General features: G+C 40.1%; 2 protein-coding genes across 3 annotated transcripts; both read right to left on the minus strand.

Annotated features, from left to right (window-relative positions):
• Positions 1-2,390: 2,390 nt before the first annotated feature.
• LOC311251008 (parvalbumin beta) lies at positions 2,391-5,438 on the minus strand. 2 transcript variants are annotated; one of them, XM_084343246.1, is made up of 5 exons: positions 5,348-5,438; positions 4,807-4,876; positions 3,393-3,525; positions 2,909-3,018; positions 2,391-2,815 (listed from the first exon to the last, which is right to left on the minus strand). In XM_084343246.1, the coding sequence occupies exons 2-5, from the start codon at positions 4,865-4,867 to the stop codon at positions 2,790-2,792; spliced, it is 330 nt and encodes a 109-aa protein (XP_084199372.1). In that variant the 5' UTR covers positions 4,868-4,876; positions 5,348-5,438; the 3' UTR covers positions 2,391-2,789. The 2 variants fall into 2 exon arrangements, with proteins under 2 accessions (XP_084199372.1, XP_084199373.1); XM_084343247.1 differs by having other exon boundaries at positions 4,807-4,873; positions 5,348-5,418.
• A 4,299-nt stretch (positions 5,439-9,737) lies between these two features.
• LOC311250370 (parvalbumin, thymic-like) lies at positions 9,738-11,427 on the minus strand. The gene is made up of 4 exons (XM_084342010.1): positions 11,278-11,427; positions 11,007-11,139; positions 10,770-10,879; positions 9,738-10,014 (listed from the first exon to the last, which is right to left on the minus strand). Exons 1-4 carry the CDS (start codon positions 11,336-11,338, stop codon positions 9,986-9,988), a joined length of 333 nt encoding a protein of 110 aa, XP_084198136.1. The 5' UTR covers positions 11,339-11,427; the 3' UTR covers positions 9,738-9,985.
• Between the last annotated feature and the right edge of the window lie 1,068 nt (positions 11,428-12,495).

Genomic DNA, 12,495 nt, shown 5'->3' on the forward strand with positions numbered 1-12,495 from the left:
CCTCCCTCACCCCTTCTCCTCCCCTCTCTCTCCCTGCAGGTGCACGTGGAAGCTTACAGACATCTCCAAATTCAATCAGGCCTCTTTTCTCTCGTTGGTTTTAGTGAATAATCTCCAGAATTCAGATGATTATAGGGAGCAGTAGGTCATAAATCATCTTGTGATTCACCGGGGGATTGTTGTCTTCAACTGTGACATTATTTGTCACACTGATATTACACTCAGACTCAAAACCCCATTGTCTGACTGTGTTAAGTGTGATTTGTTTACATATAAAACTGCTCAACAAGGTGAAAGAGAAGTTAAACATGGATGTAACTCAAGATGAAGTAAGAATAGTGTGAAGAAAAATCCAAAGTACATTATTTTATTTAAAAAAGTGAGGATCAGTAGACCAAAATCACCAAGATGTTAAGTTAAAATAATCAATAGGAGTGGAGTTACACTACTGCTGTTCTGTGCATTATGATGCTTTTCATCTTCCACACCTGACCTACTATAAGGTGATGAGCTGGGTGGGAACTGAGGTGCACCTCAGATTTTCTAAGGGGGTCTCACCATGACAACTGGCCACTCTAAACTGATGAGTTTGTTGTCTGCAGACGGAGGCCCTCTAAACCCTCTGACACAGCAGCGTCTCTGGTGAATCCAGTCAGCACTAATGGCATTAGCAGAGACAGGAGAGATTCTTTTTGTAACGAGAACCAGGGGAATAAATCTCATTATTCCTCCACGTATCACCAGCAGTGAAGCTCTAACACTTTGTGAGTGACAGCATGAACTCACAGCCACTTGTTGGACTAAAAAAGTGAACTCAAGTGAAGCTCTGAAGACACTTCCACTGTATTTCCAAGCCTCCAAGTGTGCAAAGTAAAACTGTCTGACAGCTGAGACCCCTGTGACCTATTGACAGATCAGAGGCGCCACCTTGTGGCTGCTTCTCATCAATGCAGAGCCATCTTTTATTGGGGTATGAGGGATGAAAGCCTCACCACATACTGTACAAGAGGAGAGAGCTGCATAATAGAGCAGGAGCTGGGTGCAGGCCAGAGCGTTGGTGCCAGATATCACATCACCACAACTGGATAAGATTTCCAACCCCCTGTTCGTCGTTAAAAATGCAACGTTTAAAGTCACACTATGTAAGTTTCGAAAAAAGGAATGGCGCATTTTTCTTCTTACAAAAGAAAAGTTGAACAGACTTCGAATACGCATTGAAAAAGATGATGTCACAGGATTACGAAGAAAGGTGTGGTAATTCAAACATTAGGTATTAAACTCACATTTGTTTAAGTGCTCCGATAGACCATATTCACAAGGCGACCATTTTCCTCTGACGTCACGCTCGGGGTGGGAGGCTCAAATGCTGGGATGTTATGCTGTTGTGTTCCAGGTTGCAAATCTGACAAGGAATCTAACAAACTGCCGTCACTTCACCACTTGGAAAATGATCAGCAAATACAAAGATGATGGATAGCGAAGATCTGAGACACATCAGACCATATTTCAAGCTAAAGCGAAACACTTCCTCGCTAACATCACAGTTTGATTGCATCCAGTGCGAATCACCTCCAGGCTTATGTGTCCAAAATGTGCGTTGATATTTTACAAAAAATGTATTTCCTTCTCTATGATGCATCTTGTAGCACTATGAAACAGTAATTTTAGCTAGGAAGTGGCTGAATGCTAACGTTAGCTGAATGCTTAAAGTTAGCTGTTCTCTAACGTTAAAGAAGTTGGTATACCCTGTGGGGAAAGCGGTTTTAAACCTTATTTTGGGGCAAAGTCACCAACTTTTTAGATAAAAAAAAAAAAAAAAAAGTTTTATCAGATAGACCAGTGATTCTTTACATGCAGTTGTTATGTCCCAATGAGCATTGAAAGTAGAGTAATGGCTCTCTCCCCACTCATTTAGATAGGGGTCTGCTGTGTTATAAGACTTGCAAAGGATTTGCATACGATAAGTAGCTAATGGTGGCTAATGCTAGCTAATGTTCGCAAACTTTAGGTAAATATGCACATTACTGGGTCACTTTGCTAACTTTATGACTCTTCTCCACCTGTGCTGTTTTTACATTGGATTAGCATTTTAACCAAGTGTGTAGCATTTAGCACGACTGTCACTTGTGGTTGCCACAGTGGTTGTTGTTATGATTTGACATCAGTGGATGAAGATTTTCATGAAAATATGCATTTTAAGAAACATTTAAATCAGTTTCCTAATATGGTCATTTGGTGGACTGACAAATGTGTTTCCTATTCCCTCATTCATCATGTAAATCACCTTCTGTAGTGTAAAAGTGAAGGTGTTTGACGTCAAGATCAATTCCTGGGCTTTCTGTCTGGTCCAAACTATTCTTTATAAGCCGTATTGAAGACAAGGGTCAGACTTGTGTTATTGAAAAAGAACCTTTATTGTTGTCTCATCGTCCGTCCGTTTCCCATAAAAGTGCATCATTTGATCTCACGGTAAGCAAAACTCACATAGTAAAACGACGACAGAAGTGAGAGAGAGAGAGAGAAAGACACAAGTCAACCACGCCATACACTTAGTCAGGTACATTCATCGTGGACAGCAAAGGGGTAAGCACAGTCAGAAAGAGGGGTCAGTTTGTGGTCGAGGGTGGTGGGAGGGGGGAGTGGGGTCAGTGGTGGGGGGGGTGAAAGGTCAAGTGTATAAAAGTGGTGTGGAGTTGAAGAGAGAGAAAGTGAGAGGGAAGAGGAGAAGAAGAGTTGTCTCAAGTTGTTCCTTTAGAGTTGTGAAGTAAGATGTTGGTCAGCTTATTCGTTTAAGCCTTCATCATGGCAGCGAACTCTGCAGGGAGACAAATAATTTTAAGTGTTATTTCAAGATCTCAAAATTCTCAAAGTTGCGATTGTTGTGAAAAAAAAAGGAACGTTTTCTCACCATCAACTCCGATCTTGCCGTCGCCATCAGAGTCACCGGCTTTGAGGAAAGTCTTGGTCTCAGCGTCGGTCAGAGCTCTGGCAGAGGCAGAGAAGTTCTGCAGGAACAGCCTGGAGAGAACGATCACAGAGAAAGGGTGAGTGGGTCTTACAGATAATATGAACAGAAATAGACCTGTAAATATTTATTTTTCAAGTGTGTTTCTTCACAGTGTATTTTTTACACTGAATTGATTGATTTTGAGGAGTTTATCTTCCAGAAAATCTCCAAACCCCTCACTTTAGTCTTCTCATTTTCTTAAGTTCTGGATGATTTGGTATTTCTGAATGAACTGCACTCAATTTAGCTCCAAATTTCAAGAAGGCTATGTCTGCTCTGTTTTCTCCTCGGCTCAGTGTCACCGAACACCAGAGGAGAGAGCTGGCATAGAGTAACCAGGTAGCTTCTCAGATGCTTTGGGGTGAAATCTCAAGGTGGCACTCACTTCAGCTCATCCTCCTCAATGAAGCCACTCTTGTCCTGGTCAATGACAGCGAAGGCCTTCTTGATGTCATCTGCGGACTTGGCAGACAGGCCGACCTTAGAAAAGAATTCCTTGTGCTTGAAAGAGTCGGCAGCTGTGAGGAGACACAGAAGGGAATATATCAGACCAAGTGCAAACAAACCATGATGTCACCCATTACCTTGTAGACTACCGGTTTGAAGTGGAGTTTGGTGTTACAGCTGTCATCATTTTTGGGTTTTTTTGAAGGCAGAAGTGACCCTACTTGGATTAAAGGGGGGGAGCTGGGGACAACACTGATTTGATCTGACTGAGAACATAAAGACACACCCTAAATCATACCCTGCTTTATCGTCTATTTTGCTCTAAATGGCAACATAATTTGCTGATGGAAAATCATGTTGTATTTAAGAAGACTTGAAGTAGCGATTGACTCCATAAACTAATGAGAAAACGTTTTACTGAGGGAATAAATCAAGTGAGAAGTAGGGTCATTTTCTTATAAGCTTACATATAATCTGACTTCTTTTTGAAACCAGTGGAGTCGCCCCCTGCTGGCCATTAGGAAGAAACACTTTTTTCTGAAACGTGATACTTCTACTCCACCACTTCTTACACATTAAATGTGCAACATGTGCAAATTAAAAAAAAAAAAAGAATGTTATCTAATGCTTCTAATACTAATATTATTATTAACATGCTATGTGACCAGCTCCTAGCTGCTTTGTTCCAATAGTAAACAACACTAACACTCCCTCAGTGCTCTGAGCTCCCAGTCCGGGCAGATTTAGCCAATAGAAGAGCTAGCTGCACAGCTAACTGATCTAACTGGCTAACGGCAGCTAAAATTGGCAGCAGCTGGTGGTTTCTCTGGTGATATGTGCCCCCTACTTGTTTAGAGTATGAATTTCACAGGTGGCCAATTGGCACATATTGCACATTTGATGCATCAATGATTTCAACTTTTGGTACTTTTAGTCTATTTTGATGCTGATACTTCTGTACTTCTGCTTATGTAAACATTTGAATGCAGGACTTCTACTTGTAACAGAATATTTCTACACAGTTGTGTTTTTACCTTTACTTGAGTAAATGTCTGTGCTGAGACATAAAGAAATAACATTAAAGTCACATTCTGCTTGCTTGCTTGCTGCACTATTGATCCACCTCCACGATGTGTTTAGTATTAAATGCAGAAGAGATGCATGGAGCATCTTCTTACTACAATTTGAGATGTGACTCTGAATTCTGCAGCAAGATATCCAACTACAAATGAGTAAAATTAGAGTCAGGATCCTTTTCTAGTGCATGATTGTGTGCATGTGCAGCCACCATCTAGGCTCTTAATACGTAGTCGTAATACTGCATGGTGTGTCATTCTCGTGGTGGGGTTTACCTTTGCAAGCCGCAAGGGCTGCAGTGATGTCAGCATCCTTCAGAAGACCAGCGAATGCCATTTTTACCTGCTGGAGGAGAGAAGAGAAAGTCATCAGTTCATGAGTTCAGCTGTAGCACATCAGACAGGATAAAGCAGTTCGAATCTAAGCATGTTAAGTTTTCTCACTTGACAATACAGCATTTAAAGTTAAAGAGCTACGTGTCACTTTCATTATGCCATGCAATATATTTTAGAGTTCCTCTCTGTGAGTATTCCTCTCTGGTCGCCCCAAATGATCAGAAAAGGTAGTCCAATTTTTCCAAAACCAAGCCCTCCAAGGCTAAAGATCAAATATCCTTTGCAGCTGTGTTTGGTTGGCAAATAGATTTTTTTTCCCATTTGGTTCCTTAGTCAGTCCAAAGCCAAACTCTGAGCTTCTGATGTTCAGAAATCTGCATGGCCCTGTGCGGCCCTTTCCTCGATTTGTATCCCGTTGCATGAAGTCGAAGCCCTGAACCGCTCAGTGCCTAAAGGTCTGCAGCTCCTCAGTGAAACTCACCTTGGGGTTTTTTCTCTAAAGGCTTAGAGTGGATTCGCTCAGGATGATTCTGCTCACTGCAGTAAAGCCTTCAGCCACTCCTGCAAGCTTATATACCTTCACTGCCCCGAAATATGATGCATAGGCTATGTAATAGACACTGTGTGCAAAGCAGTCAAAGCAGTCGGGCGAAAAATGTGTCCACTAGACAGAGCTGTTCTATTTATATGCACATAAATGAAGATGCTTAAATGGTAGGCTAAGTGTAGGTCTATGCAAAAGTGCTTGATATTGCATAGGGCTAATAATATACGCTGCTGATTTGGGTGAAACGTACCCTGTGGCCATGTCGTTTTGATCTGTTTGACTGTGCCGAGCACCACGGAGAGAAGAATGAGGTAAACTTTTACTTTGTGTGTTGCAGATTGTCAGACAGATAAACAGGTTTCTATAGTCTAAGTTACTACAGCCACTTATTCTTTCATCTGACAGTTTTGTTTAGTTGTGACTAGTTTTGCCTTGTTGTTATGAACCTAACCAAAGACTGTGCCATAATATCAGTATGTTAAACTTTGTATCCCAGACCTTTCTCATGAGAAGTGTAAATGTTTTTAATGCCAAGACTGAGCTCTTTAAATGTCCTCTTTATTATGATGTTTGTAAAATATATTGTGTAATTTGTCCTATTAAATGTCACTTTAAATGATCATCTGAATCCAGATTAGCCTGTCTTCTAAAGTGCTGTGAGACTTCCTTAATAAAAAAATGACACATGAGATACAATGTTATGGTTTCTGATTACGTAGACACCCTGTACTTTTACATCTTAATCACCTAGGGTGATAAATTACCCTGCACGTGCCCTCTGAACAGAACCGTTTTGGTGAAAACGAGCCTGTGCGCGATCGGCGTGTGTAAAATGCCTGCAATGACTTTCTTGGCATTCCAGTGTCAGAAAAGTCTCGTTGTTGTGATTGATAATCGCCAGCGATGGCAACGTTTTCACCAAGGTGAAAAATAGGCATGCAAAATGTTGATGCAGGTTGTAACAGACATTCATCTGGTGACTAATAGTGCACTCTTCTGGCGTTTAAGAGAATTAAAAACATAAAATCAATAAAATATTTGAGATTATGCATATTGTTTGTGATTCTCATGTTTCTCATGCTGAAAATCAAAATAACGTAGCGATTCTATTTAATTATTCTAAAGGCACACTATGTAATTTTGGGGAAGAAATTTTAATCCGAAGATGAAGATCTTGAAAGATGTTTTTTTTTATGTCTAACAAACTAAATAAACAAACTCTCTTTGCTGTCATGGCTGAATAAACTGAAGAAACAAACTGACCTTAAAGGACAACACAATTTCATACTGTTGTAATTCGTTTATATTTGGCGGACCCTGCCACCTTTCTAGCTTCAACCTTATTTTCCTCTGAGAACAGCTTGTTTATTCAGTTATGGAAAAAAATAAATGTGTCTGAGTTTGTATTATTACCTCATTTATATTGTAAATATTAAAATTCTGAGTTTGAGTTTCGTCTCCAAAACAACATAGTGCCCCTTTAACTAACAAAAAGTGTTCGTGGCCTCTGGTGTTATTGATGTCTCTTTCTGCAAAAGGTCATACATTTGTATGAATATAAAGTCAGTCTTTGTCAGAAGGTGTTAAGAGTAAAAAGGGAACACGAAAAAACTTTACAGAAACAAGATGACATGTTGAAAAAATCCCACTATGACCTATAGTGCCAAAGAGGAGGGGGGTTTAACCGGAGAGCCAGACCTCCTTTCATTTAAAAGCACCTCGTCATCATCCACTCACACGCATACCGAGGACCGTTTGCCAGGTTTTATTTTTGGTCCTCTTACACCCATTCAGACCATTTCTCCTTATGGTGATGAAACTATTTGTGATGCTATTTTGGGACGCTTCAAAAACTGATATCACCGGTGTCCTCCTCCTCATCGTCACTGTCGCCATTATCCTCGTCAACTTAACACTTCAGTTGTGTAATGAAGCCCAGCTCTCCCTCTGCACCAAACAATGACATTAAATGAGGGACTGGTCCAGGGGTCTTTCCATGCCCATATTTGCTCCCATGACGTCTGCAGGCAGTTATGTGCCTATCGTACATCAGGTGGCAGGGATGTTCCTATGATTAATATAATGTAGAGATAATATTGAATTAAATACAAATCATATTAAAAACATCTAATAAAATGCAGCTTCAGTTCTGCATAAACTGACTGTAAAATCCCAAATATGCTGCCTAATTAGTCCCCTCCTTCACTTCACTGGTTTCACGTGTGATGTCTCAGCAGCACTTATAATATTTGTCCTTTATTTGTTTCGCTCTGCTTCGTCTTCACTTCAAATCCTCTCAAAAGCTCTGTAATCTTTGGCCTTTAACATTTGCTCTGGTCAAATGAGGTCTCTCACCTCAGACAACTCGGCCATAGATACTGTCACTATTCCTGCCCTTCTTCAATATCAGGTTTAAATTACAAATATCTCACAGCGGGGATGAAACCCACCAAGCGAGGCTATGAACGTCTGCAATTGGAGGCGGCGAAGGACGATCCCCCATCATATTTCACACTTCATGTTTGAAATGCGCATTTGTGAAAGATTTGTGGAATATTCAGAAAGCCGCACCTTAATTTCCCGTACTTTAATGAGCACATAAATACTTGTAAACACAGAAATTGCGTTGACATTTTGAGATATCAGCAACCAAATATGAACCTAACATTTGACTGTCGTATTAATTTGCCTACTCTGGAAAAATTCTGATTCAATATCAAGCTAAACAAATTAAAATGATCTAAAAACAAGTCCAATATCTCACTGAAATGCTACTTTCTAGGTGATTATGTCTTATATTAAGTGCAATGAGATATTTTTGACTAATAAATAGACAAACATACTTTGATTTACTAAGATTTTGAGTTTTTGCCGTGTAAAGCTTTTTTTTTTATTTTGCTCTTCTGTATGTTTCTCTAATGCTCCACCTGAGTTTGTTGCCTCGTGCTGCAGCAGAAAAAGAAGTGACCTACATTCTCTGACCCCGTGGCTTGCCATCTGAGAGAAAGTTGCAAATAAATGTGCTTCATTGACAGAAGTCCTGTAAATGTACTGGCACAGAAATTCGATCCCACCCAAGAGTTCCTCTGCTGGGTCAGTGCAAGTACACCTCAGGCCAGCTTCTGCTGAAGCTCTGCCAGAACTACATTTCTGTCTGCCAGACCGACCTCTGATCCAACTGTGTCCTGCCTGTGCCCCCCAAGCCCATCTGCAATTTACAATAAATACTTCTGGGCTGGAGTGGTTGAGCCCAGGCTGCCAGAAAGCTGCACTGTGTCTGGTATTGATCCAGTGAATCCTGTAGATAAGAAGCTTACGTCTTGAATCAAAAACTGATCTGTATAAAGACAAAATAGTAGTAGTTAATTTTCCGCTAGTTACACTACACAGACAAAGTATTTTGTCCGACATTCAGAAAACTAATTAACACAGTTTCCATCCACATTAGTTTAACACAAGTTATGTTCTTCAGAAGGTGTGATCTGTTTTCTGGAGATAACTGTGATCCTGCAGCGGTGGAAAGTAATAGTTACTCAAGTGCTGTACTCAAGTACATTTTTGAGGTACTTCTACTTTACCTTCTGCTACTTTATTATTATTTTCTCCACCTCTGCATTTGACTTAAACATAGTTGTCTAAATGGAGCTATTTACTGTAATTAAAAATGAGTGGCAACAACACTCTTCCTGTATCCTCCCCATCCTGGATGAGCCCATACAATTCTTGCCTCTTGTACTGATTGTTAATGTTGTCCACAGAATTCACCAGTCAGAAAGTGATGCAGTCTTTGAGCGAAACACAAGAGGGACATACTGTCTCTTCAGCCTGAGCCCATTAGTTCTGTGCAAACTGCAGATCGAATGTCATACATATTTCCTATAAGATGAGAGGTTGAGAGAAGTCGAATTACTCAGCGCAAATACAGCCCAGACTGTTTTATGGCCTCAATGAGCTTGTTTAAGCCAGCATGAGCCTAAACTAAACATACTGGGTTTTATGATGGTTAATATATAATATTAGAGTAATCTGTTAACTTTTCAAAGAAAATGTGCTCAATTTTATGCACATGTCGTCTCAATGTAAACATATAATTTACACCAAATTACTCCATCTAAGGTTTCCAATTGAGTTTGCCAGAATGTCAAACACTTCATTTGCAAAGCGGAAAGTTGCACAGGCCGTTAATTAGAGAAACCGAAGCCTCCTGCACAGGCTGGACCTCTCCCAGTGCTCGATATAACATCACAACATGAGGCACATGAGAAGATTCTGCTCATGAGATTATCACTAGGTACTATCACAGGAGACAAAAAACACTGACATCTCATGGAGAAAAGTATGTTTCTTTATTCACTTTTCTGGCAGGGAAAGACACATAGCACAGAGGCAACACTGATTTTGTGGTCTACTTTAATTTCTTTATTACATTAAATCTACAACATATATTATTACTCTAAACACATCAGAGTCCTTGGTTGAGTCCATGTTATTAACTGTAGCTAGTAAACATTGTAAGAAGAGGTCCACCCTGAGAATATCACCATCAACAAGTCATAGTGATCAGATGATGATTTATGAAGACTTGACCAGTGCAGAGAACTCTGGAAAACAAAAAGGAAGACAGACACAATTTCAGACATGTTTCATTCTTCTCTTTTTAAATTCATCATGTAATTTCTAGGCTACAAACTGCAAACATGGCTGAACATTGTTCTCAAGTGTGAGGGTCTGGCAGTGACACTTATGTATGGTGATACTTAAGCTGCCTAGCAACACAGTGAAACACAACACAGGGATCAAGAGTGCTGACTTTAAGACCAGTGATTCACCATTAACTGGAAATTTACATTTAAGGAGGATGCAATTTTTTTTAACTTGAGGATTTATCCCAGTTTTTGCTGTTTTGCTGGTTGAGTTTCGTCCTTTCTGATAAAAGGTACATTTTATACCACAGTAAAATAATTAAAAATGATGAAGAAGAAACAGACTAATATTAAAACAATATTCATCAAACATTTTATGGTTTAAAAATTGCAAATAAATCTGCCACTTATTTTATTTGAATTTACTTTCAGTGTGTCTTCATATATTCCTTCAATATTCCTGCCCTTAGCATAATCATTTGATCATTTATAGGGTTCACTCCCATACTAGGTAATACTAAAATAGTCTGATAATGCTTTTTCACTTGTACCTTTGTATTTTAGAAGAGTTTAATAAAAACAGACCCTGATCTTGATCCCCTCTGTTTGTGAGAAATACCTTGCTCCTCTTCATGATGAACCAAACATTCCTGCCTGATAAACTAGAAGAAAGCAGACCACCTACAGGCCGAGTGCCCCTCAGATCTGCCTACCTTCCCATCCGATCTTTCCGTCTCCATCTGAGTCTCCCTCCAGCAGGAAAGCTCTGGTCTCAGCTGCCGTCAGGGTCCTCGCTCCTTTGGAGAAGTTCTGCAGGAACAGTCTGATGAGGAGCAGGGATGAAGCACCACATTGAGAAAACATAATGAGATAAACACGTTAAATGTGCTGCGTCTCGTATGGAAACACAATACTGCAGAAAACTCTCAACAGCTTTTTTGAAACTCAACTGTAACTCGTCCTGTTCTATGAAGCCGCTCTTGTCCTGGTCCAAAATCTTAAAGACCCCCTCGATCTCTGTCGGAGTTTTCTTCGATAAACCCACTGTTTTGAAAAACATCTTCGGGCAGAAGGAATCCTTAGCTGAAAGCAAAATCACAGATAAAACTGGATTAGATCCAGTCAGTTAAATGATGATACACAACTACAGTGAAATGCATCAAAACAAATCCTGCGACTAGAACAAGTTTAAATCTGTCGTTCACACAATCATCTTCTGACCTTTACAAGCATTAATGGCTGAAGTGATGTCTGAGGCAGCGAGAAAGTCGGTAATAGCCATGGTGGTGGAGACTCTGCTGTGGTGGATGTTGCAGCCTGGTGCAATATGTGACCACTGATGGGCAGAAAGAAACTACTGGTGACAGTGAATAGATCTAAACCCCCCGGGTGTCAGAAACCACCAGTGTCCTGCTGTCTGCTGTCACCTGCAGCTGACCACTTCAGCAAACTGTGTGTGTGTGTATGTGTGTGTGTATGTGTGTGTGTGTGTGTGTGTGTGTGTGTTAAAGTGAGACTTTAGACAGAGAATCATGTCATTAAACGACTGTGTCTCGGAGAGTGGTTTCTCCAGGGGTCAGAGGTCATATTGGAAATTAAATCTACCTAAACAGACCTCGGTGAGGAAGCGTCTGTCTGTAAACAAAACAGCAAGTCACTGAGGTTATATTTGGTGGATCTGGAGGGAACCTGGCTGGCCTGCATTTCCTCTTCGCTCGTGTTTCCAGCCACAGTTGCTGCCTGCTCGTGGTCGTCCCTGGCAGTGTTTCCGCAGGCTGTAAACATCCTGTTATTATGGCCTCTGTCACTTTCAGGCTGCGCTCCACAGAGCTGTCTCCACTCACAGTCACCTTGTTTTCACATGCTACTTCTAACATATGCTCTCTTTATTTAAAAAAGATGCTTAACTTGCTAGACGGACCAGTTATTTGTAAATTCATCACTAAGTCTGTGTGTAAAGGTCTTCATAAGTTCTTAACTATTAACTACTGTACCAGCTATTTTCAAATTAGTATCTTAATAAATCTGGCTTCACCATTAAAGCTGAAGAAAAATGCTACATTGTTTTATTTTACTTTTGTATTTGCGTATAAAAAGAAATGCATGTATTTGAAAGTCAGCAGCGTTCATTTAGTTTAGACTGGATGTTATAAATCGGATTATGCTAACCTAGTTTATGTTATTAGCCTCAGTCCTTCATCTAATGTTGCTGCCATAATGTTATGTAACTTGAGGTGTGTAATTTTGTGAAATATAATTTGAACACTTCCCAGTTAACATCATCATTCAATGATCTCAGCAAGTGTAAGTTAACATTTAGCCGATGTTATTACCAGGTTAACACAGGGAACTTTAAACTTATGAAGAGCTGGTGCAACCACTTTTCTAATATGCGTTCATCAGGATATGATGTTAAAAATGTCAGAGCCGAACCTTTGA

The sequence above is a fragment of the Pagrus pagrus genome (genome assembly GCF_965226575.1).
Source record: "Pagrus pagrus genome assembly, chromosome: 21".
In the NCBI taxonomy this organism is placed as follows: Eukaryota; Metazoa; Chordata; class Actinopteri; order Spariformes; family Sparidae; genus Pagrus; species Pagrus pagrus.

Excerpts from the sequence above, each read along its gene's own strand:
- LOC311251008 (XM_084343246.1), bottom strand. The coding sequence starts at position 4,867 with ATGGCATTCGCTGGTCTTCTGAAGGATGCTGACATCACTGCAGCCCTT. Across the intron at positions 3,526-4,806 it reads AGCCCTTGCGGCTTGCAAAG|CTGCCGACTCTTTCAAGCAC; the intron begins GTAAACCCCACC and ends GTCTCCTCACAG. Across the intron at positions 3,019-3,392 it reads ATTGAGGAGGATGAGCTGAA|GCTGTTCCTGCAGAACTTCT; the intron begins GTGAGTGCCACC and ends CGTTCTCTCCAG.
- LOC311250370 (XM_084342010.1), bottom strand. The coding sequence starts at position 11,338 with ATGGCTATTACCGACTTTCTCGCTGCCTCAGACATCACTTCAGCCATT. Across the intron at positions 11,140-11,277 it reads AGCCATTAATGCTTGTAAAG|CTAAGGATTCCTTCTGCCCG; the intron begins GTCAGAAGATGA and ends TTTTGCTTTCAG. Across the intron at positions 10,015-10,769 it reads CGGAAAGATCGGATGGGAAG|AGTTCTCTGCACTGGTCAAG; the intron begins GTAGGCAGATCT and ends TTTGTTTTCCAG.